Source organism: Plodia interpunctella, chromosome 18 (genome assembly GCF_027563975.2).
Source record: "Plodia interpunctella isolate USDA-ARS_2022_Savannah chromosome 18, ilPloInte3.2, whole genome shotgun sequence".
NCBI lineage: Eukaryota > Metazoa > Arthropoda > Insecta > Lepidoptera > Pyralidae > Plodia > Plodia interpunctella.
In genome coordinates, this window is record NC_071311.1 from 4,612,729 (window position 1) to 4,636,680 (window position 23,952).

At 35.3% G+C, this 23,952-nt stretch overlaps 2 protein-coding genes across 2 annotated transcripts in view; one reads left to right on the top strand and one right to left on the bottom strand.

Annotated features, from left to right (window-relative positions):
• Sdb (SAXO downstream of blistered) overlaps window positions 1-3,146 on the bottom strand; it is a 28,039-nt gene extending 24,893 nt beyond the window's left edge. Inside the window, exon 1 of the mRNA XM_053758830.2 lies at window positions 73-3,146. Coding sequence (XP_053614805.1) covers window positions 73-2,937 — 2,865 coding nt within the window. The 5' untranslated portion in view covers window positions 2,938-3,146. The remainder of the gene's footprint in view (window positions 1-72) is intronic.
• A 4,471-nt stretch (window positions 3,147-7,617) lies between these two features.
• On the top strand, window positions 7,618-23,700 carry LOC128677449 (uncharacterized protein). Its single transcript, XM_053758310.2, has 5 exons — window positions 7,618-8,187; window positions 10,290-10,376; window positions 19,497-19,729; window positions 20,144-20,258; window positions 20,980-23,700. The coding sequence occupies exons 1-5, from the start codon at window positions 8,008-8,010 to the stop codon at window positions 21,097-21,099; spliced, it is 735 nt and encodes a 244-aa protein (XP_053614285.1). The 5' UTR covers window positions 7,618-8,007; the 3' UTR covers window positions 21,100-23,700.
• Window positions 23,701-23,952: the final 252 nt, after the last annotated feature.

The following is a 23,952-nucleotide window of genomic DNA, read 5'->3' on the forward strand; positions in this document are numbered from 1 at the left end:
TTTTAAAAGTCTTTAATAATGTCAATGCAGTAGAAATAAATAACTAATCGAATTCTCATTTTTTCAACTTACCAAGTTTTTGAAGTCTAACGCACTTTTATCGACGAAAACATTAGTTTTGACTTTTTCATCTTCTTTTGCATCCTCATATGTTGTTTCTTTTCTAGTTATACCATTTTCAGTAATGTAACGAGTAACCTCTATTTGACTTCTGTTCTTCTCTATTTCAAATGATTTTCTTGTAAGATCTCCACTACTAGTCGTCAACACTGTAGTTTCTTCAGTATCTATACCTTCATAAAGATCCTTAACGTCTTCATTTATTTTAGTTCCAAATGATACCTTTTCTATTCTTTTAAATGGGTATTTTTTAACGGTGTCTATAATTTCTTTCAGGACGCGGTCATCAATATTTCTGTTGATAACTATATTTTTATCACTGACTTTTACATCCTTTTTAAATTGTGATGTCTCTATTATTTTACGCAGATCACTAATTGATGTAAAATCTTTTATATCACGGGATGACAATATTATATTTTCTTCAGTATCCTGTCGTTTTAAATGATGTCTTGGTTGTTCAGGTGTTCCAAAAGGTGTTACTTGTTTCGGTTTTTTAGGACGCCCTTCATCCGTTTCATAAATAAACTTTCCATTCCAAGTGCCAGTACTTCTTTCGTAGCTAGTTAAAGTATCTTTTGTCTCAGACATTGCTGTAGAAGAGGAGCTCTTTGTTTGTTTTTCTAAATTTTTCTTTTCAGTTGTCAAAAAGTCTGTTGTCTTCGTGACGTCACTAATATCCTTCGTGGTTGATTGTTTACCTTTGAAAGAAGTGACAGTTGTATCAGTGGATGTATTTTCTATACGCTTATTGAGTACATCCATACTTGTATCATGCTCAGTAATTGCCTGTTTCTTTGTAAAGTCTCCTTCATAAACATTTCTGGTTGATGCAATTTCTTTGCCATCTTTATACAAAACAGATTCTTCTGTTAATTGCGATGAGCTTGTCGGCACACCATTTTTGCCAGTATCGTAATGAGATTCTTTATCTAGCACGTGGCGAGAGTATTCATGCTGGGGTTTTATACCTGTACCACTAACATTATGACTTTTTTCGTATGTTGAATGATCTTTACTGTCTCCCCATTCTCTTTGGGAACTATCAACAATTCTTTGTTGTCCGTCTACAATCTCAAAAACATAAGAAGATGTAGATGCCTGCTCTGCACTGCTAGTGTTGGTTTTTAATATTTTTGTCGAAAAATTAATATTTTCCGTATTAGGAACTTGCAAAATATCACCAACCTTTCTCAGCTCATTATTTATAGTCGAATCATATCCATAAAAATTAGATGAATCTGTTGTATTCGCGTTACGTCTTCTGTCGTCAACAAGGTGTGTGCTCGAAGAGACATTTTTTATGGTATCTTTAGAGTTACGTACAGTACTAAAATCTTCTGATGTAACTGTTGAATATTGGTCTTGTGTTGTGTGTTGATCAAGATTAGAACTTAATTGTTGTCGTTTAATATCTTTCTCCGAAATATTATGTCTTTTGTTGTCTTCAATTTCTTTATTCGAAATAACATTTTTCACTGCATTTTTGTCATATACTACGTTACTTTTTACAAAATTAGAATCCTTAGATGTCGTTGTTTTATTATGTTTGCCTTGAGATGTCAGTTCACCTTGAATAGAACTGAATTCCTGTTGTTTGTTATTATCTTTTTCTGCAATAACACTCTGATGACTAGTAACATAACTTCCATCTTTGATCAGTTTAGAGTCTTCTTTGACTATCATTTCACTCGTCGGCTTTTTACCGTCTTTTCCAGAATCATAATTAGATTTCATATCATAATTCTGTGAACTATAAATAGATTGAGGCTTTATATCTGTTCCACTAACACTAGCGTAGGATTCCTGAGAAGCATGTTCTTTAGCATCACCCCATTCTCTCTTTGAACTGTCAATAATTCTTTCTTTTCCGTCTACTATTTCGACAACGTATGATGTCGATGATGACTTTGTGACGCTGCTGCTTTTAGTTTCACTTGATTGAGATGTGCTAGAGTATTCTTTTGTTTTAATATTTTTGTCAATACTTCCTTCTCCGCCGTAGAAGTTAGCTGTATCTGATTTTACAGTTTGGACTCGGTTTGAAGGTTCTGGAGTGTTTCGTGTTACTTTCTCGCGCTTGTTCTTAGTATCTTTGACATTGACTATTTTGCCATTTATCAATTTTTTCGTGGTGTTGTCAGTCGTACTTTGAGTCGATTGTGTTTTTGTTACATCCTGACGTTCAGATTGTAAGAAATCATTCGTTATGTTAGCCTTATCAGATCTTGATACAAAACCGGGATTAACATGTGCAACATTTCGTATAGATTTATCTATAAATGCAGTATCGAGGGTCTTGTTGGCGGCGTTAGAATCCATGGTTCTGTCAAAAGATTGACTATGACTGGAACCTGATTGCTGGATTGAGTGTGATGACGATTGAAATTCCTCACTTTTAGAGCTCTGATGGTGAGATGATGAAGAAGATTCTTGCTGAACAGAGGACGAAACAAACTCACCGGTTGTTGCTTGAGACATGTCGCTGACGTGGTGTTCTTGAGATCGTATTTGAGACAAGTCTGTCATAGACGGAGCTTCAGTGATAATGTAATGGGGATGGCTGTTGTAGTGCTCGGATATGGTGGAGCCGCTTATCGAAGCGTGGTCGGTTACGTCAGTTATCATTAGTGGGTCATCTTCTTCGACCTTTACCTCGATGTAGCGCACCTTCTTGCCAGAGCTGATCTTTTGCAAAGTGTTGCTGCTCTGTTGGACGGAGGTGGAAGTGCTGCTTTTCTGAACACTAGTTGAAGCACTACTCGACGTCACTTCAGAAGATTTTGATTGTTTAGTCTTTTTATTTTTTATTGTCATTTTGACGCACTAATAGATTACTGAACTTAATGCCTAATAAATAAATGAGATTCTTAAATAATGATTAAATATTTTTTAAATACGCGTCTTACAGCGAAATTATCACATAATAATAGTCAAACAATTGCCATGTATTGGAATGATCGCGAGAGTCGTTCGTGTCGAGTCGGGAGCGTGCGCGCGCGCTGCTGGGCACGGTCTCGCGGATTCTGAACGGCCTGCGCCGGCGCCCCCCGGCACGCCTTGACGCTGTGACGTGTCGCCCACTGCCGCCAGCAGACCTTCACGACACGTAAGCGTTCACATCTCGCCATCAGACTCATTCATACCAAAAATGGTGTAAAAGCTGAGGCTGAATGAATAATCAATGATGTTAAAATTTACCTTAAGTAAACTGCCAAAGTTCCAGTATGTACGCGTATATAATGGATATAAATCTGATATATATAATAATATAATAATTTTTATTATTTACTCAAAAGATGTACCTAATTAGGTAGGTACACCCACATAATTTTGTTGCCATTAGAGCTAGAAGCTCCTACGTAACACAAGGTTTGGTTAAGTGTGTACCTATGTGTATGATTTACTATTTCTCTAGAGAAATAGGTAATTGTTTAAGGTTCTTGGACATGCTACATGGCACAAGTATGTTAAAAATAGCTGTATCCAGACTCTAATTCGAAATATTCGAACCTTATGAATATTTCAGATTTTACGAAAAAAGTAGGACTTTGCAGTCAATAAATTGACATGTACAGTTGCAATATTTGCTCGCAAATCTGCACAATGTATTAATTAAGATATTATGCCACACTAGATAAATAATTTTAGTAGAATGGAAAAAAAATATTATAGTTTTCTATTATACTTAAATCTGGTAACGGATTTTGGTGGCCACCGTTTTCGATTTATTCAACAGTGACTAATAGGTAATACTTTCTTATAAAATTATTTATTTTGTATGTAAATTTTTTTTATTTTTCGCTACAAAATAAAAGAAAATGATAAAAAATGTGATGGTGACGCTAGCGTCCCGCACACTAGCTATAATCTTTCGTTGATTATAGACTCGTGACTAATTCCAATAATAATATGCAATGGCTGAGACATCGAAGATGTGAGGATCGAGGAAGAACGAGTGGGTGTTATATAGGTTCTACTGGCGCTCCAGTGTAATATTATACATTTAATAGTATAACATAGTAATAGTATAACATTTTTGTACCACTGGTACCTATTAATGGTGTTTGTTATGTAATGTATGATTCCAATAATTAGTATGAGTAGTTAGTATGTAAAAATAAATTGCCCTGATAACATTCAGTAAGATGCACACCTATCTCCTAATAGGTAGCATATCCTCTTTTATTTTTCACGTCTCATTCCCTATTTCCGTTTCAAGTCTCTCTTTTTTTATTAGGACACACCATAGCACACTATCTAATTACAAACTTTACTGACAAGACACATTGAAATAAGATGTCTAAGTATAGGTACACTTTGTGTTTCAATCATACGCCTTCAACACAACAGAACGGAATATTTTTAATTTATGTAGATAACATCAATAGGCATAAAATACCAGTGGCACAGCACATTAATTTACATAGCACTATGGCAAGCCATGCAGCCTTTTCAAGTATCTTTACATGTAAGTCTTAAATCCATGAGTAAGTATTCATTCACGTTATAACCCGATTCTTTTTTAGCCTTTTTAGCATATTCACAGTAATTAGCAATATTTTTTTAACGTTGCGACAATTGAAAATGACATCATCGTTTTCTTATAAAAGTTATAATGCAGCAACCTACTCCGTTTTACAAACAAACAAATGAATCAACTCCACTCAAGGTTTTGTTGAGATATGCCCTTTAAATAGTTATTTTTATCGAATGAATAAATAGCAGATTTATGTCACGCTTACTGTACTTCATCTGTATAATAACGACAAACATTTATAAAACTTATGTAGAGCTCCGAGCACCCATAAATCGACAACCATGAAGGGATTGGTGATGGTGCCACTCTCACCACAGGTGGTGTAGAGAAACCGAGCGGATGTAAGGATCGGAACAAATGGATATCCTCCTCTTTTAGTCATAGTCTCTATTATTACTTCTGTCTACCCCACATGGGAAATAAACGGGACATACACGGGACAATTGTATGTAAGTTAGAGGTTTTGGGGTAAACCTTTTCCAATGATTTTGTTTTCCTTGTATAGATAGAAATGATGGTGAACTCAGAAGCTGAGCATCCGTGGGTTGCACAAGACCGTTGTCGGCACAGTTGTCGGCCATACATACAAGGCTCGGGTGGGCGACGACCGACGCCTGAATCACGCCCACCTCCGATTGTCTGGCTCAGTGGTTCTGGTGCACCAAGCGCAAATAAGTCAATTAATCAAGACAAAATCTTGACTAAGATGATTTCAAACATGTTTGTATTCACGCTAAAACTGCTGGATGAATTATAGTGAAATGCTGGTAGATATACAAAAAGAATAAAACCTAGAAACAGTTACTGTTACTCACAGCACATGTTTCATGTACCAGGTGGTGCGGTGATGAATATTTTTAAATCTATTCCGTCCCGCTGATGAGCAGAGATGATGAGAACTAAGACAATGCCAAGCACGACCGCAGCCGACCCATCTCCAGCATAGTAGATACCTGGCACTCTCTGGTCAGTTGATGTTTGTGTCGTAATCAGTGGGTCATGCTATATGATTGCAGCGTCATTTGCAAAGAACGTGTTAAGCAGGAGAAATTTTAAAGAAACAAACAGGATTCCGCCGAAATTTCTACTAAAAATACTGTTTGGAAATACTTAAATAAAATTATATTTAAAATATTAAAATTCGTAAATATTTTTTTAGTTAAAATTAGATCGATATTTTAACACTTGCAACCGGCTTTTCGGTATAAACCCCTGGCACCCCCTGGTAACCCTATCCCCGAACCACAAATTTAAACAAATTTATTTGTCCACAAAGAAAGATGCATACGTTTTCTAAGCGATAAAAATAGAAAACTGAGTAACGGTTTCTAAATTTTACCCTATTGATTCTTACCTCCAAATGTGTGTGATGTCGTTTGATGTGATTTTTTTTCACTCAATGATATTTGCAAGCTAAGCTGATGGCAATTGCTATAAAATCGACTAAACCATTAGGTAGGCACTATACGGCTCAGGCAGGGTTGCCAAGTCACCAAAGCAATAGTCGGATAGACCAGCTAGGATGGCCGGACATTTGGCTAAAAAGCTGGCTGACATTATTGAGAATTTCATTTCAAAAACCAAGGTTTTTGATTAATTACTGTACATCGACTTAAATTCTAATATCATGGAGTATTGAATCAGTCTATACGTATATACTTAATGAGTATTTTATTGATAAGTCGCAAAACTCGACTTGAAGACTCGAATTATTCAAGTGAAAAAAGCCGGACCAGCCTGACACCGTTTATTTTGTCCGCATACGCATTCAAAAAGCCTAACTATATCCGGTTTTATCCGTACGCCTAGCAACCCTACCGCTCAGGGTTGACCCCGTAACTTAAATATGCCATGATGTCATAAACGTACAGATGATACAGGGTATTTTTGAATTTATTTTCGCCTCTTCATTTCTATATTTTTTCTTTAACTTCTGGATATCGATATCCAGAAGTTTATTGAGATTGAGAGAGGAGAGACCGTAATAACTAGATATCTATATTTTAGAAGAAAAAATACATAAGTACCTAGTTTAGGTACCTAGGTGTTATTTATTTTTTCTATGTTTGTTGGTTCCCATCTGGTTTCTTCGTACAATAAACCGGTAAAATACTTCTATGGGAGAGAGAGGTTCCGATGCCAATATTGTATATTATTCAGATTTTATTGCCCAGCAGTGAAACATTTGAAGGCTCGTAATAATAATAAAGTATTATTATGTTGGTACTTACGCATTTTCAGCCGATGGGGCCGAAGCCAACATTGAAGAGACCTTTTTGTACCTTTTTATTCTAAAATGAGATGGCTGCATCTGTAGAGATCTATCCCTTGGTGTACCATCGAGGAACACCAACGGACAGTCCCCCACAGCTGCTAGACTATTGCCAAGAAGGGATCTACGTGATTTGGACTATGTGTATGTAATGTTAGTGGGCTAGATTTCTGGTTTATGGAGTGAGTGCGGACAACTACCTTAAAATTACTCAATTATTATGGCCCGTAATACTACTTTATTATTATACTTTATTATTATACTTTATTATTATTACGATTAATACTTTATTATATTAATAATAATACTTTATTATTATTACGAGCCGTCAAATGTTAAAATATATCTAAATCTGTCCTGTAAGTTCGCAATTTGATTTTAAGTCTGTCTGTGCAAAACATGCATCTTTCAATACGAGTAACGCCCTCTATGATTTTAAATGGCAAGTTTAAATAAAATAAAGTAACGCCACCTAGACATTGCTATGTACAACATAAGATACTGATTTTGAAACGCCATCTGGTTTATATTTGACCCTCTACTTCATATTGCTCCCACAAAATAACAAAATAATTTGTACAATCGGTATCACTCACAGATGGCACTACTAGTATTGAAAGTCGATATGTATATGGCCGCGTGCGTCACCCGCTGCGCAATCAAGCACGAAAATAACTAAACAGCTGTTCAACAATATTCGGTCGGGCAACTCAGGCTAGGCATTAGCTGTACGGTCACGCCAGCCCAGTCGTTTTCCTTGGAGTCGCGATTGTTTGGACAGTTGCTTGCTTTGCTTTCTCATTGTAGCGGTAATCTCCGTGTAGTTTGCACAAATCTTCCATTTTTCAACGTTTATTACTTCAGTATTGGCGTTTGAAGTGTGTGAATGATAAAATAATCCGTAAGCTACATTCGCGTTATGTTTACCTAAATTCTTCGTTCGTTGTTATTGTGACTCGTGTTGAAATGCCTCGTGAATACGTGGACCGCGAGGAGAGTTCCGCAGTGTTATGTCAATAGAATCTCTTTCAAACAGTGTGATTTTAGATTGTAGTTTAGAAAATTGTTTTTGACAATGTCTAATACAGTTCCGACTAGTTCTGCCCTAAGGGCCTTAGCCTTAGAATATAAAAGTCTTCAAGAAGAACCCGTTGAAGGATTCCGGGTAAAGTTATTAGGAGAGGACAATTTGTTTGAATGGGAAGTGGCGATTTTTGGACCCCCAGATACACTTTATCAAGGAGGGTATTTCAAGGTAAGAATCAGTACAAAGCCAACCTGGACCTGGTAGTTGCTATTCTATTTTATATGTAATTGTGAATTTTGTTTAACAAATAGGTATTATGGTTAAAAACACTTCATCACAAACAGTCTTTTTGTTTATACTAATGACAAGAACAATAAGATAAAGAGAATAAGTGGAATAGCCACCTAACATATGACACTAAATAATGCTGCAGCATTTTTATTGAAAATGTTTCTAGAACAATAATTAGGTTTGTAAAAGAGACTAAGCTATCCCATTATTATATTTGTGCATGAGGCAATGCAGGGCCATTATTACCTAATTCGCGACACCAGCTTCAGCACAAGATGGGTGATTGGTCCTCCTCCCATTCTGGGACTGTTTCACCCAAATTGTGCATGGCCATAAATACTTTTATTATGTCTACCTAGTAACTCAATATTTCCATTAAGGCCATAAGCATACATGAGTGTACTGATGCATGCCTTTAAACACAACAAGGCCTGTTACATTATATGTACAGTCAACAGCACATCAAACTATCAAACTCACCACTATTGCCATGGCATAGAATTCAATGCAGTGTAGAAAAGGTGCAGTTGGTTCTACATATCACTAAACACGCTTTTTATTTTATTGTTACTGAAAGTTTATACCTAATGACATCTCTACAACAATATATATAATGGGTAATTGTAATTTATGGATCATAGTGGAGTAGCAAAGGCCAAGTCCAGCTGTGGGCTACTTGAGAGACTACCTAACACCCACTTTGTCTTTATCTAATGGTCCATGATCCTCAGCCATGAGGAATATACCTAGAGGAAGAGGACCATGTTACTAAAAGTGCTACTTAATTTAGTTTTATTTGATGTGCTTATTTTTTTAGTTATAAGAACAGTTACTATGAGAGGCCTAAGTCCAGCTATGGGCTTCTTGAGAGGCTACCTAACACCCTCTTTGTCTTATAAATAAATAAAAATAAAGGATATGGGATATTAACTCAACAATACTATATTTTGTAACAAAAACATATACAAGATAAACATCCAAGACCCGGGCCAATCAGAAAAATATCATTTTCGATCACTACCCAACCAGGGATCGAACCCGGGACCTCACGGTTTAGACGGATGCATGTTACCACTGTGCCACCGAGGCCGTCAAATAGCTTATATCAAACTAGCTGTTTCCCTTTAGCTTTACTCCATTCCAATTTTTTGGAAGGAGGTTACTTTATATCTTCATAAATGTACCTATCAAATTAATATTTTTTTAAGGCCGCAGATTACCTGCACACTAGTGTGTGTGACACTAGTGTCACCATAATTTTTACTCAATATATTTATATGCTTTACTATATATATAAAAGATTTTATTAGAAAGTGTTAGTTTCTATTATGTGGTCAAAAAATCCGAGTAATGATTAAATGCAGCCCCCGGTTTGCCCCCTGTAGAGATCTACAAGGGGGCAAACCGGGGCACTTGCCCTGGGCGGCAGTTTCATGGGGGCGCCAAATCCTTGAGATCAGAAATTGAAAATATCAAGCAAGTGAAGCTTCTTTTCTTAAAAGGTTTTTATCAAGTAATCAAATCATAATCCCAACTAATATTATAAATGTGATAGTTTGTTACCTCTTTATCCATTATCTACTCGACCGATTGTTATTGGTACACGGGTAGAAAATAACCTGGGGTACTTTTTATCTCGAAATTCCTATGGGAGTGAAGCCTCGGGGCGTAGCTAGTATAATATGTTTGAAAAACAAACTTTTGTATTTCCCTATGTTAGTTTTTGAACATATAATAAAAAAATGCTCATTGTCAGTTTTAACAGTTTTTCTCAAATACAGAAGGAGTTTTGCCCGGGGCGAATATTTTCAACATCTATCATTATTAGCTGCGCTACGCCGCTTTAGGGCTTCGCTCTTTCATCGTGGGAATTTCGAGATAATAAATTGTCCTATATGTTATTCCTGGTTATATTCTACCCATGTTCCAAATTTCATGACAATCCATTATTAATTATTTATTTATTTATTCTTAGATAATAGTACCTTAGATTAGTTTTAAAATTTTAATTGATTAATTGTAGAACTTTCATTTTTCAGGCACATATGAAATTTCCTCCAGACTACCCATATTCACCACCAACAATTAGATTTTTAACAAAAGTATGGCATCCAAATGTTTATGAGGTGAGTACTTTTTTTCATATAGGTGTGTAGTTACTTATTATTTTTACAACTTTTTTTACAAGAAATTTAATCACAATTTCCTCTTGGTTGAATCATCTTTGTAGAAGTCGTAGTCAAATTGTATAAATACTAGCGCCCGAATTCGCTCGGGTTAAAGGTTAAACCATAATAAAAAAGTAGTCTTGGTCACTCCAGAAGGTTTCGTCTATCTATGTGATACATAAAAACGGCCTAGTTTTTGAGTTTATTTATTACAAATTATTTTATTACAAACAAAAGTACTATATTTTATAATTTATACATATATAGATAAACATCCAAGATCCGGGCCAATCAGAAAAAGTTCATTTTTCGTCATGACCCGACCGGGGATCGAACCCGGGACCTCTCGGTTCAGAGGCAAGCACTTTACCACTGCGCCACCGATGTCGTCAAAAGAAAAAATATAAATGTACCTACTAGGTAGGTACCTATTTAGTTTATAGGGTTAGATTTTGGATTTTGTAATAATGTATGAAAAATAAGTTGGTAGGTAGGTACCTAGTGTACTTAAGAAAGATACACATACAACGACGACTTGTACCATGTAGGGATCTCTTGCAGTCAACTACATACCTACTTTTATATAATTACACTTTACAAGATGTGGCAGGCTTGGCATCTTATTCTTTAGAAATCCCTAGACTTTTGATTGTCCTAAAATTTCAGAAATTGCAAATAGAGACTTCGCGCCTTTTCTCATTCATATATTGACATTTGACACGCACTTCATTCTCAGACTGAAGACAGTTTCATTCAAAAAAAGCTGACCTTAAAATATGTACCTCCTGCTGAAAAGAAATAAAGTATTGGTTTATCTGGTTAGATTCCACATGTTAACAAATTTAAAAGTTAAATCTTGTAAGTCTGCTTGCAAAAAATTAAATTTCAAATTTTTATGGTCCGCAATCTGTTGACGGCTGTAGATTTGAATGAGCTTGAGAAGTGGCCAACAATAGCATTGTTGCTAGGTACGAGGTTTAACTGTTACTTTATTTCATAAGCTTATATTTATTGGCTATTGTATTTACCTGTGTATAAGTTTCGGTGAGTTGTTATCCACAAATGCGCCAACTGCCAACCAATCGTAGGACTTCATTGCATTCCCCCATTTTATATTGTAACCAAAGGTTTTATTCAATCCACGGCCGAAGAACGTACTAATTAATATGTACTATATGTCTGTCCCATCTAAATGGTCTGTGCTGTGGTCCCATCGTAATAGGTATCTATTCTGCGAACTTTTGAACCGAGGTAATCGTATTTCAATGGTTTTTTTAATAGTAATATTTACAAGCAAAGATGGGTTTACTCCCGGGCTTAAACCATCTCACTTGAAGCTGTGACGGCGCGAAGCCGAGTATAAAATAGTCATTATGACCATAATATTTTGAAGATTCGGCGGTAATGTTACTACCAGCCGCCTGCCTAACGTCATTCCTTGGGAAACAACTATCTCTGTTTACACGCTTTAATATTTTAAAAACCATTTAGATACGAGTATGACTCATTTAGTAGATTCGACATCAAGAAATTAGTCAAAATTCCTTCACATGTATTTGTACGATTAAATCCGACCTCGAGAACAATGAATCAGTTTTAATTGTGCAACTCATCATGAATAAAGTTAAATAAAATACATTGACTTACTGACCTACATAAATTGTGCCCACTTTTTTCTCGATATTTACACAGACTTATCCTAAAAAAATAATCTATAGTAGGTACCTAACCTACTTAGTACAGTGTAAGAAAATACGTTAGATTTAAGATTTAATTTTTTTTTTGCATAAACGAGTAGGTTTGAGGTAGGTACCTAGCATGTTTAATCTCGGATCAGTGGGGATACCATGTAATACCATACCATACCATGTAATACCATAGGATACCATGAAACATAGCCCGTCATTGCATCCACGCGTTCTCTCGTTTTTTTTACACCATGCGTACAAGATATGGGAAGAAGAGAAATAGGTACGTAACATGTTACTAACGTCCATATGCTGTTATGGACGTTAGTAACATGCTATGTGTTTGTATGTTCCGTGGCAGGCCTTCAGATGCCAAATAAAACTTATTCCATGTGTGGCTTCAAAACTGTCGAGGAAATGCTAAACATGGTTCTGGCAACCTTAGGTACCTACAGTACTGTACAGCAGCTGATACCGCAGTAACCGATTTTAGTAGATACCGTTAGATTTTATTTTAGTTACATGACGGGGACGGTTCGAAATACGAAAATAATGGAATGAAACCACTGGCTCATCAATTCAAAGTCGTGATTCATTCACCTTGCTCTATGGCTGTGACTGTGACACCTATCACAGCCAAGACATCATTTACAGAACCATTTAACTTTGTATAAATTGATAATTCATAAATTAAAATTCTGAATGTCTCTTATTTTGATACCTATATTCATTTACTCAGGATTAACTGGTAGCGTTACGTTTGTCTAGTAATGCATTTTGTTTGTATGATTTAATTCCATTGCCGGCTATACATTTTCGAAAAACTGTTCACCGAACTTTGGCGAATTCGGCATACATTGCTGGTCTCTCGTACAAACTACACAATGTTCATGCGTTCGCGTCGGCATCAGCCCGACTTCGACGATAGTGGGTTGCCAGTAGGCATACGAAAACATTTGTGGAGATAATATTTGCGGTGTTGTGTTGATAAACGAATCAACACAAATGGTCTAACTACAAAAAGTTCATAGGACATGATTAGATTGTACCTAGGTAGCTACTTGTTAGTTATGTAGTAATGACCTTTGTATGATGCCATCAAGCAATGACTACGACCACACGTACACCTACAATACAATCATCGATATCACAGCACGTTTTTCATTGCATTTTGATTCGACTAATTATTTCAATTGACTTTATAATTTCAAAAAAATTAGAATCCGATCAGAGCACCTATACAAAAGAGAAATTATAAATATTAAACAAGCTTTTTTTGGCACAACGTCAAAAAGAATTGATTTCCTCGTAGTTCAAAGTTCTTTGAAATCTCGTCGCTGTTGGCACACCCTCGGCCTTGGGGTAATTAACCTTATTCCTGATTGTTGATCTTGTCGACCTGCGCCTGCGTCGCAGCGGCCACGCTGAACTTGTGCTACTTTCTCACGCGCGTCTGTAAATAACGCGTTAGGACCATCACATAAGAAACAGTGACCGATGACCGTGCCAACTTCTCAATTGCACGCTCTTTTGTTAAACACGTGGACCTCTTTTTATAAACGTCGGCTAGGTATGTCGTGCCTTTTATGTTACTAAGACGCACTTATCGTTTGCGTTGAAGATAATTTAAAAAGGGTTCATTCAAAGATGTCTAGATGGTTAAAAACATACATCTACCAGTTGTTAATAAGGCGGGGGCGCTTCCGTAGCTGTCGTGCGTCACCGGGCCTTCAACCCGTCGACTCGCCAACACAAGGTGCTCGGTGTTCGTCGACCGAAGCGCTATTCAGAACAGAAAAGATGCCTTCCGTGAAATAAATCGAACTAAATTTGTATTTTTCGAGCATTATGACACAATGCGAGCATGTTTCGAATAAAAAATCAACATCATAGAAGACAATCAAAATCTAGGTCGAGCGGGCGGGCCTTTCAATCAGAACAATCGATGTCTTGCTTGATACACTGTCGAATAGTGTCGTAATCTGAAACGTTTATTTTCAGCTTCATATATGTCTCATGCAACAGATACCAACTGAAAATATCCTTGACAAATTATCCCAGTACCGAACATACTAATATTATAAATGCTGTTGGTGAGGATGTATGTATGTTACTCTTTACGTACTCTCGTACTAGTTCTAACCTCTGCGCGTAGTTATAACCTAGAAGAGTATTTTGTCCCCAAATTCCCACGGGAGCGAAGCCCTGGGCATAGCTAGTACTTTATAATCATGACCTTGGCCCTGAACTGGTCTAAACATAGAATATTCAAAGAAAATCTCTACTCTTGTGCCAGACTTGGTATTAAACAATATTTTCGATGTATTTCCCGATTTAGGGGTCATACGCTTATTTTCTTTGTCAGGAAATGCGCACTGAACCGGTGGCATATTTTTAGCCAAGGGCGACGCTCCTTTAGCTATAGTTATTATGTCCGCCGCGGTGCTTCTGCCTTTATGCGCTATCACGGCGCAATGCAATATACTCTTAATGCATTTTATAAAATTAATTTCACTATTATTACCAGTAATGTTATAGGCGCCTAGTTGCAAATAGTAAATGATGCTATGAATACGGAAAATTATAAAGAACAGAATCTTGTCAAGAGTCAAAATTCCCCCAGATAAAAAATAGTTAAATGCTCGTATGGATTAGAGCTCGAATGATAATTCGATTTTAATTCCGTATTTGGGTGACAGACTTGTGTTGCGTCGTCGTGGTTTGCGTACTTTGGCAGATCGATCACACGTTGTGATGAAACACGAATTATAAAACTTGTGAATGTCACGAGGGAATTTGATTCCGTCATCGGCCATTTTGAGGTCCTTACTGTTGTACTGAGCCTTCTGGATGAATACGGAATTGTTGGGTATCCATTTAAAGACAACAATAATATCCCGAAAAAGAATATAAAATTGAAGTAACTATGATAATAATATGATGATTATAGGAAGGTTGGAAAGCAACATGTTTTCATAGAAGTCGTGGCAAGTAAGACTTGTTTGAGGTACCTACACGCCTGGTAATCTGACTCAGCCAGGACCGCTAGAGACACTTACTTTCACTAAGTATGACATTGTGATTTGCTTTTTTATATTCTAAATTCTGGTTAAACACTGCAGACACACACACACATAACAGTTTTGCATCCATTTCTTTTTAGCTGTGACCAGATTTGTTATAAAATCAATCCAATATTAAATTAGAAACATCACATTTTATTTCACCTTTACTTTTTAAATTGGTTTTATTTTATATTTGAATATATAAAACTTGCGTTACCGAATGACTGACTGACAGACAACGCGCAGCGGGAACTACTGGGCTGAACTGAAATTCCCACGGGATAGGTATTTTTACTCACATACGAAGTTGTGGGCAAAAGCTAGTTTACTATAAATAAGCAAATGAATTCAATAAACAATATTATCTTACCACCTGTTTCAATTTTTAAATTATAACTAATAGATTATTTAATTTTTCTTTTTTCCTGCCTAATAATTAAGAGTAGTGTCAGTAAGATAAAACTTGAGATTGTCTTAGATTTTAGAATTTAGTATCATATAGTGTTTATGTTTAATGTTTTGAAAGTAATTCTTATCATATTTTATATTATGTAGTTATGGATACAAAATACCGTTAGAAAACTTGTCTAAACACAAAAACTAACGATTACTTTGTGGGTGGGATTACTGTTAGAGCAGATTGATGTCCCGAATTTAACTGAAGTTAAAAAGTCTAAATCCATTTAGTTAGTATAATTAATTGATGGAAATTATGCCTGTAAATAATAACTAATAACTATAAAACCACATCAGTATGTGGTTTTATAGTTATTAGGTAATTATTTAACTCTGTTATTCAACTAATAATATAGATATGTACTTCAATATTATACAATTCAAAAATAAAAATTGTTTTTACATAACCATGAAAAAATCCTTTCGAATCGTTAGGCTATACATGTAATAAAATCTTAAACATACACCACTAGTAAATCCCTCAATCATGTGTCACTAACAATTTCAAGTCAGCAATGAAAAGGCAGTAGGTACTGATTTGAACAAAGAAAATACTCCTAATAATAATCCTGCTACTTTAGTTTGAAAGAAAACGTAGAAGTTTATTTGAAATTTCCTCATCAGTTATCGCAATACTACTACGCAACAGTCTGTTGCTACCTTCTGCGGATTGCTTACGTTTGTAAAATCGTGGGAAAGCGTTGCTGAAGTCATTATTTTTATACCTGAAGAATCATTATAATTAACTCTCATCCTCTGTTTGTATTTAATGATGAATCAACAATACGAGCGAGTTATCATGATACTGCATGCAATGTAGGCCACACTAATCGGAGTAGGTCAGTACCCGTATACATTACAAAACATTTGATGCGAGATACAGCTAGTTGAGAAAATTAAGTAACCTTCACGAGTCGGTGGGCAGATTACGATACAAATGGGGTAGGCTTGCAGGTCGTCAAGGGCAGGCGGAGGTAAGCCTCTCGCGCCTTGCAATGTCGCTTCCGTTATCACCTTAGAAAGACATGGAAGTATTTATAATATTCGCTACGAAACTTGGATTGTAGATACGGACGGCCATATCACGATTCACAACTGGACTGGACTACGACTACATACTACTTATTGTCTTTATTATCTCCAGACTTGAAGGATTAATAATAGGTACTACTTGCTTCTCTCAGACTGCTCCTGCTAGTATACATTTTTCATGAAAATAATTACTTATTTAAAACATGATAATTACTTATTTAAAACATGATAATCACTTTTTAACCTCGAATGACATAGGTAGAATAGATTAAGAACTTTCTTTTTAATTATATTTTCACACCAGAAATGATGCTCGATTTTCTTAGGAATTCACCTTTTTATTGTGTGCACACGTGCACAGTAATCATCTTGTTTTATACAAGCATTTATACAAATATCTTAGTTAGTTTCTCATAAGAAAAGCAGATGGATTTTCCGGAAAAAACAAGTTAATTGCTTATTATTACCCTTTGTCTCGGAATAAAAATAAATACCTATTTATATTTTAGCTTCGACATTGAAAGTATATAAATAACGTTGCCTTCTTCACTTCTGAATGTACCTATATAACTTAAACAGTCCACAAAATACTAAATATTGTCAAGTTTTTTTTTCTTCGACCATCTTCCTTTTCCTTGATTGTAGAGGTATATTTAAATAGAATTAACTAAATATATTTCCGCTTCTATAAGGTACGTATAATTCAATGACTTTAACCGATTTCAAAGAAGAACACAACACAACTTCGTGATTTTGTCTGATTTTAGCGTGAATAGCTCCTAAATTTTAGAATTTAGAAGATTTTGTAATCATTGTCAATTTCGAGGGGAAAGACTCTGTCACCACAACATTCAGGGGTGTCAAATCTGCAAAAGTTCAGTCAAATCTTATTGGTGCGTTTTACCAATAAATAATTCGTGTCTCAATGAATTTTCAAATAATATTGTTTGAAAATCATTGAGACACGCTTTTAAATTGGTGTTATTAGAATCAACAACCAGAATACTATATTATAAACATACCTCCTACTCCTATTATTCCAGATTTTGGGCACCAATCAAGATTCACTTCTTAAAAAAAAATCTTGGTAGTTTGCCTTGGAACCCTATCTATCCAGCCACATCCCAAGCCTTAGAATTAATTTAACAATATCAACAATACAAGCGTAAAATATAATCGTTCATAGTCCTGAGCAATGTACTCTGTTTGTGTCGATAAACCCTGCTAATGGCGATAACCTTTGTGTGAAAAACCGCCAAAACGATGCGCAGTTGTAATTATTTCAGCTTTCCATTGATTTTTTTAAACACAATAATGTGTTATAGTTTACAACTTTCTATGATATTGAAATTTGAAAATTAATTTGGCTACTAAATATTTTTCAATTTCATCCAGAGATTCTTTTTGCATATTGAAACGTGCACTCATCTACTTTATAGTCGCGGGACGATTTATGCCCCGGTGCAAACCCATCTCTGTTTGTATCTGTCTTCATAATAGGTAGGTATATTTGTTTAATTCCTACCTTTTTATTTAAATATATTGATGAAGAAGTAGGTATATAGCCTATCCTACGAATAAAACACACAGAATTCATGGAAACAAAATGCTAGTCATGGTCACAAAAACTATTGGGATCTCAGTGACTGACAGATATTTCAGAGAGATAGTAAGTAGGTACCTATAATATCAGTTTATTTTAGCAGAACGGTTCGCAGAAACATTTAATCAATTTAGGTCAATACTTTTAGGGGTGTCCATAAATTACGTAAGGAGTTTTTTTTATTCAATTTTCTGACCCGAGCCCCTCCCCCAGGTAAGAATTGCTCCAACCTCCTCCCCCCACCCTCAAACCTCACGTAAGTTTTTCAAAAGTCGTGTTTGGATGAAAAAAATAATAAGTTTCTTAGCAAAAAATTATATTATTTCTTAGAAACTTTCACGTTTAAAAAATTAACCTGATATTTGCCTAGACTCCCTAATCCCTCTTCCTCCAAAGAGAGTTTTGGTGAGATTCGGCTCGACCCCCTCCCGCCCTTGAATACCTCACGTAATTTATGGACGCCCCCTGTTGTTAGTTTATATTTTTTATAATGAGTTTGAAATTGCTATTGAAAATTCAACATGTGCACGTAAGTGTTGTTATGACGACTCGCGATATAAAACGGAGTAACAATGGATTTATGTAACTCTTGTGTTACGCATGTTCTATACTGCAACGTAATGGAAACGAAATCTGCTGTCGAAACTGAAGAATACCGAGATATAATAACAGCAATGCGTAAAATATGCGGTTTGGCTTCAACACACGTTGGTCAACGTAGCGAAGACGCAAGACAAAGCAAAGCAATAATGTGACAATAAATCTGCATGTAGTAATAGTAATGTCATTAACGTTATTTATCTAACATGTCGATAAAATTATTCTTCTAATTTGGAATTTTTATTAATTGTATTTTAATTTGGACTGCAAACATTAAAATCCAAATTAAAATTAGTATTAGTAGCTAGTTAGCTACTACTTATAACTTCGCTCCCTGTGATAATTACTGATGTTAGACTATATACGGATGGTAGTTAGTCTTCTTCAGAAATATGGCTATCACATGCAATTATTTTGTTTTTCCAAAACAGTAAGCTCCAAAATTTTAGATCAGCTTTATCAAAGGTCACTGTAGGTATTAGTACAACGAGATGATAAAATAAATGCAATGCAGTCTGTCTATAAAGAGAAGAAAACTGATTTGTGATAAAGACAGACTGAACCCTTCTTTCTGATTTCTTCTACATTACTTCAATTAACCATATACTTATTTAGAATTAATAATCAATTCCAGAATGGCGATCTCTGCATATCGATACTGCACCCACCGGTGGATGACCCCCAGTCGGGGGAGCTGCCCTGCGAACGCTGGAACCCCACACAGTCGGTCCGCACGGTACTTCTGTCCGTCATATCGTTGCTGAATGAACCCAACACCTTCAGTCCAGCCAATGTTGACGCCAGCGTCATGTACCGCCGCTGGCGCGACTCCAAAGGCAAGGATAAGGAGTATGAGAATATAATCAGGTGAGGTTTCTGATGTTTTTTCATTGATCTCTTCTATGTCATACTGACCATTGTTCTCATTCATCGCTCAACTTTTCGCCCGGATCTACTTCCTTTTCGCCCGGATTGTCAATATCGCAGTGTCATCTACCTACAGTATCATATAGAGTAGGTACTATACGTAGTCATACGGAGTACTAAATAAATGTTAGCAGAAGAGGTTCTAGTTATTTTTTCGTTTAAGCAATAATAAATATTAAATAGGTACTGTTTTTAATAACTTCGAATGTTAGTGGACTTTCGGAATTCTGTGATACCAATGTATGTTAATTTGTAAGATAACCTTGGATAATATGGCAAATTACTAAACCTTTGTTATGGACAAAAAAGTTCGTATTGTAAGATAATGAAAATATTATTATCTTATGTTTTCAGAAAACAAGCGCAGGTAGCGCGAATTGAGGCGGAGAAAGAAGGCATAGTAGTACCCCTTACTTTAGAAGATTATTGCATTAAAACGCAGGTCAAGTCGACGACACAGGAACCTCAGGTACCTACTATGTTAGTTTTCTAAAAAGTAGAAAAGTGGAACCTGGTTTTCGACGCTCCATTCCTGTGAAAGGAAACCCGAATGCAAATAGATGAGAGATTTTCGATATTTTATTTTCTAGATCAAAGTTATTCCTTTCTGTAACCTCTAATATCAGGCATAGGTACTACTAGGTACTACTACTACTATAATTAGAATACAGGAGGAGCAAATATTTCGGATTTAATAGTAACTAGTTACATGTGAAATTGTTGAGCTTAATTTAAATTACAAAGATTCAAACTTTCCATTTGTAATGATTAATTACGAAAATTATAATATAAATAAATAATTTTAATTACTTAAACACGCCAATATTATTACGCTAGACGTAACGTATCGGCTAGATTAGACTGCATTTTATTTGCCCAATGAAGCGATATGTAACTAACTGCACTTATTGTGATACACAAATGGAAATTATATTTTTGTCATTTATTGTCCACGTGATATAATATATTACTTACTTACGTAGTTATTTACTAAGTTCATTAGTTTTTTTATATCTTTATAATTTTTTTTTGCCACAATATGTCTACCTATATATATGTCTATCTATATATTTTTTTTGCAGTGCACCATATCCTCTAACAGCCTTCCTCACAAATGTGGCCATTATACAAATAGAATTTTCTAAATCAGTCTGTAGAATAAACTTTTCACTATTATTTGCCTGTTGCAGTTGGACATGACAGACTTCTACGACGACGACTACGACGACCTGGACTCTGACTCTGACGAGGAGCTGGAGGGGGGCGCCGGGGACGGGGACGGGGACGACAGCGGCAACGGGGAGTCGTGAGGTCGTCGGCCGCGGGCCGCCGTCCCGGGACACTCACTTACGTTTACTACCTACACGACGATAGATCTTGAAAAATGTTACGTTCCACGAGAAAAAGTGCCGGAGGGAAGTAGCTTAAAACTTTTCACTTGCCCATTTTGATTATAGATGTGCATTGTGCAGAAGCGTTGCCCTCCATAGGTCCCTTTCCTCGTGGAACGTCACAAATAATAAACGGTTTTTTATACTACTGTGTCGATTCCATAAAAAACCCTTTATTACACTACAGGTTAATAAAATACCTAGTTAAAGTCAAAATGAGGCGGCCTTATTGCTGTAAACGATTTCATGTAGGCAGCCTTAGAAATTAGCTTATAGTCACAGTCACATGTCGATTACGACCATAGCTGTGTTCCGCTGTGTTGTAGCGAATACAATCTGCCAAACTAAATTTTGAACTCCTTACATATGGGGTGCGAAAAAAAAGGCCTGTAGACAGCTCCCTTTTTTTCCTTTATTTATTTTCCAAGAAAAGAGTACTAAAATTACATGATTTCTAAAATTTTGGACATATCACACAAACAACGAATACGCGTCTCATTTAGCTCGGCTTCTGCAAGTTAAAATAATTATGAAAGCTTATGCTCAATTTTAGTTTCTTTGTTGAAAAGTAACCTCTGTAATCGCAACAATATTTTAGCATTCCTTTTACGTTGAAACTTTGATGCACCTATATGCAGTTTCTAGCTATCTTCCCAGGCATCCAATCTGCTGATTTATTCCGATTATACACTACTAAAATACTGAAATACCATCTGTATTCCTATTCTATCGATAATTCTATTGACATCCTATAAACTAGCATTATACTCATTTTGTTGTTCTGTATTGTTTGGCAGACATTCTATACTTCCTGTTTTAAATTATTAATTTTAATAATAAATAAAATGGCGCATGTCTTATGAATTTGTGAAGAGTTGATTCGCTCACCACAATTTTCTAGATTTTTCGAATTTTATAAATAGGAACAGATGCTGTTTTTATCAAGATGCTAGATTAGTGTTGTTAAAGTATATGAACCAGCATAACCAGACACGCCCAGTATTTTTTTAAACGAAATTAATAACAAACTCTTTCTATATACGATCGCAGAATGCCACTTGTTCTAAAGCTTCAAATGATGGACGACAGTAATTCAAGGCGATAATTTATTTTTGCTTGAAATCGTAGTCTACACGCTGCATTTTGAATAAAACCGTAATAACCGTAATCTTGTAAATCTAAAATGCCATAATCTTGCTATTACTCCATACCTACCTATCGATGCATTTTTTTCTCTTCGGTCATGTACTAAAATTTGTATTTGAAAAATATGCAGATTTGATGTCATATTGCCAATGAATATCTGTGTATAATGGGTTCCTTTGCGATTTTCAAAAACATGTTACTGTTAATTTCAATGAATTTATGTAAGTGATGTTTTGAATGGCAACCTTTACTTATACATTCATACAGTAGATTATTTTTTTGATAACGTTCGTCACGCTTGAACTGAATCCTACTAATATTATAAATGCGAAAGTTTGTTTCTGTTTCACGTAAAATCTGCTGGACAGATCGCTATGAAATATGGCACACGTGGAATAACACATAGGGTACTTTTTATCCGAATTCCAACGGGAGCGAAGCCCCGGGGCACAGCTAGTAAGTAAATAAATATTTACTAACCGAATAGTACTTCTAATGTCCTTTGAAATAACTAAATATATTCATAGTATTTTGTATTTCTTTACGTAAATATCTTATCAAACATATTTAACGGAATATTTATAACAAATTTAAGTATAGAAATATCAAATTCAATACAAGACTTCTGTGATTGTTAACATTGCAATGATGTTTCAATTATTTTTATAAATGTTTAGTTTAATTTCTAGTTTAATAAAACCCTGATGGGTTACTTCGCTTTCATTTTTTTATTATTATTCTAATTCTCATTTGCTTTGTTACTGATGAACTTTTTAATAAAACATCATTTCTTTGTGTAATATATATTTAAATTATTTCGGTTTTGAGAGATCCAATGTACAGAGATTATAAAATGACTTTGTTTGGGGAGTATGCTCAAATCATGATAATACTAAAGAAAATAACAGTATAATATTAAGGTATAATTAACTAGAATAAAAGCATATTATTTTAGTAATTCATGAACGAAATTATTTGTAATGTACATTAAATACTTCCTAAGCAAATTAATAATTTTAATAACTAGTGTGCACTAAGTTTAGCTACTTAACGTTTAGATTAGACTATCAACTGTTTTACGGTTTTGGCTTCAAAATTCCTATGAAAAGCTGCAAATAATATCTCGTTATGTATCTTATTAGATGCTATTTATTACTAATATTATACCTAACGCATGATTACTGTATCTAACGTTTATTCATCACAGTTGATTTTTTTTGTGGAGTGGATTAAAATCGTCCAAAACTTATCAATTAGTTTAATAGATTTAAGTTCGATGTAAGTGGTTTGGAAATCATTATAGGAAAAATTCACGAGAGCGTTAATTACATTATGATATATGATAATAATAAACAGAATGTGTTGAATGCGAAATGGGTATTTCATTTTTTACACAACTATATTTATGATCAAAGGTGCAGAGTCAGATTTTAGTCTAGTCGCCTGAAGGCATCTGACCGGTTGTATTATATACCTATAACCAAAGATGTACCTATTGGCCCCGATAAGAGAACCACTCAAACAGAAGAGGTGGGTTTTATATTGAAATAGTTTACCGAAATTATAAATTTCCGCACCGCATACGTCACCATAACTTTTTATCAAATTATGGGTCCACACTTTCTA